Source organism: Nannospalax galili, unplaced genomic scaffold (genome assembly GCF_000622305.1).
Source record: "Nannospalax galili isolate Female #2095 unplaced genomic scaffold, S.galili_v1.0 scaffold1421, whole genome shotgun sequence".
In the NCBI taxonomy this organism is placed as follows: Eukaryota; Metazoa; Chordata; class Mammalia; order Rodentia; family Spalacidae; genus Nannospalax; species Nannospalax galili.
Genome location: NW_008345746.1, coordinates 1,402,836 through 1,404,851, shown reverse-complemented (window position 1 = coordinate 1,404,851; position 2,016 = coordinate 1,402,836). Strand labels below are relative to the sequence as shown.

Here is a 2,016-nt window from a genome sequence, read left to right as displayed (position 1 = left end):
AAAGGGCAGCCGAGTGAGGCACCAGCACAGCCTCCCCAGCCTGCCAGTGACCTGTTGGACACCCGTGAGCACAGACCCTGGAGATGAAGGCCCTGCTCCTGACCTTTGGCCTTGGCCTCATTGCTGCCCTGCAGGCCCAGGCCTTCCCCACCTTGGGGGAAGATCAGGATGTGAGGCTGAGATGGGCAGGGACTGCAAGGGGAGGGTTGTGGGAGCTGGGGGAGGAAGGTTCCATTCATCTCATTCGGGGTCAGCCTTTAGCCCCTACCTGGGGGAACGTCAGACATAGCCCAGGGCATCTGATCAGATGGCTCTGGGGTGCCGAGAGGCTGGAGGAGGTGGGGGCCCAGCACAATTAGCTGTCCCCTGGAGGTGTGGGTGTTTGCGGTTCTGTCACCATTACTGCAGGTGTGGAAGCTCACATCTGGGTGGTCTGGTAGGGGTGCTGGGTGATTTAGGGGTGCGGTGGGTGCCTGGGGAATGCTTCAGGTGTCCAGATCTTGGTGGCTCGGGTAGTCTGACTGTGGACTAGGAGAATGTCAGGATCCACTTGAGCTCTGATAGACGGGTGTCATCTCCAGGTGTCAGGCAGTCTGACTGTGGACTAGGGGACAGGGGGATGAGAATGTCAGGATCCATCTGAGTCCTGATGGTGTCTTCTCCAGGTGTCAGGAACATGGTACTTGAAAGCTACAGCAACAGACAAGAAGATTCCTGTCAGGAAGTTGGGGTCTGTGTCTGTGACTTCCATGACCATCAGAACCCTGGAGGGGGGGAACCTGCACGTCAAGATCACTGCCGTGTGAGTGTCTGCCCCTGAGATGCCAACATTCCCCTTGACCTCCGCCCCCACGCAGGAGAGCCAGGGGCTAAGTGGGATGCACAGGCTGTGCTGGGGGCCCTAGTCAGCCCCAGGACACATAGACCAGGCACTGTGGGGACAACAGTATCACCGAGGGTGCCTCAGGGGACTCTGGGATGGTAGATGGCCCAGAGCAGATCTCTAGGACTGCAAAGGCCAGGCACGCACTTTCTACTCTGATGTGGCATCATTCGGCAGCTGTCCAGGCCCTTTGTGGACAGGTGGTTCACTCCTGGTCCCAATCAGAGCTGGCAGTCTGGGCTTGTTAACCCTGGTTTTTATCACCCTCTTAAGTAAATTTCTGCTTTGGAGACTGGCAGAGACCAGGTTTGCAGAATGACCACAGAGTGTGCAGGACACCAGGGAGAGGGCCAGGCAGTTCCTGCTTGGACACTGTGAAATCCCTGCCATCTCCCACCAGTGTGGCCTCCCACCTACATGGCTAACATCTTTGCATCTCATCTCATAGCTGCATGGCTCCCATCTGAGTGAAAGGACAGTATTCAGACTCTACCCACGGGGACCAACACCCAGGCAGCCTCTGACCCTGGAAATGACCACACGGTTTCCTTATCCCAAAAAATAGTTAACTGAAGTGTTTTAAGTAAGTTGGTGACAGTAAATGTGGGGCTGGTCCCTCCAGAGAAACGGGGACAGGTAAATAGCCGGGGAAATAAAAAGCGATGGAGCAGGATGGTGACCCCAGATGTCACCAGACCAGGCATTCATGAGCTCCTGTGACAGTGAGCAAGAGGGTGTCAGGGCAGTCAGTAGGAGGCACGGCACAGGGCTGTCGCCAGTGTGGGAGACAGGAGACAGGCATGTGTGACCCAGACAGCTTCCTAGTGACTGGACACAGGATTCAGGGAAGCCTGCACATCCTTGGCCACACCTGGTAACCAGGCCACCTGAGTGCTCGTGCTGTGGACGCTGCCAAGTGGAGGCCCATGGCCAGACAGCACTTCTCAGACCTTCTGTTTTCCAGGGTATTGGGTCGGTGCCAGGACATGAGCTTTTTCCTAGAGAAGACTAAGCAGCCTGGCAAATACACTGCCTGTGAGTCCCTATGAACCCCAATCACCCATGATACACTTGGGGCCACTGTGGCCATTCCAGGGAACCCTAGGGCCCGAGAACCTTTTCTTCCTTCTGGT

The 2,016-nt window shown here is 56.4% G+C and overlaps 1 protein-coding gene across 1 annotated transcript in view; it reads left to right on the top strand.

Moving 5' to 3' along the window:
• Positions 1-2,016, top strand: part of LOC103741220 (von Ebner gland protein 2) — a gene marked incomplete in the record, with an annotated part of 4,574 nt that continues 2,558 nt past the window's right edge. Inside the window, 3 exon segments of the mRNA XM_008841980.2 lie at positions 1-170; positions 666-802; positions 1,848-1,918. Coding sequence (XP_008840202.1) covers positions 84-170; positions 666-802; positions 1,848-1,918 — 295 coding nt within the window.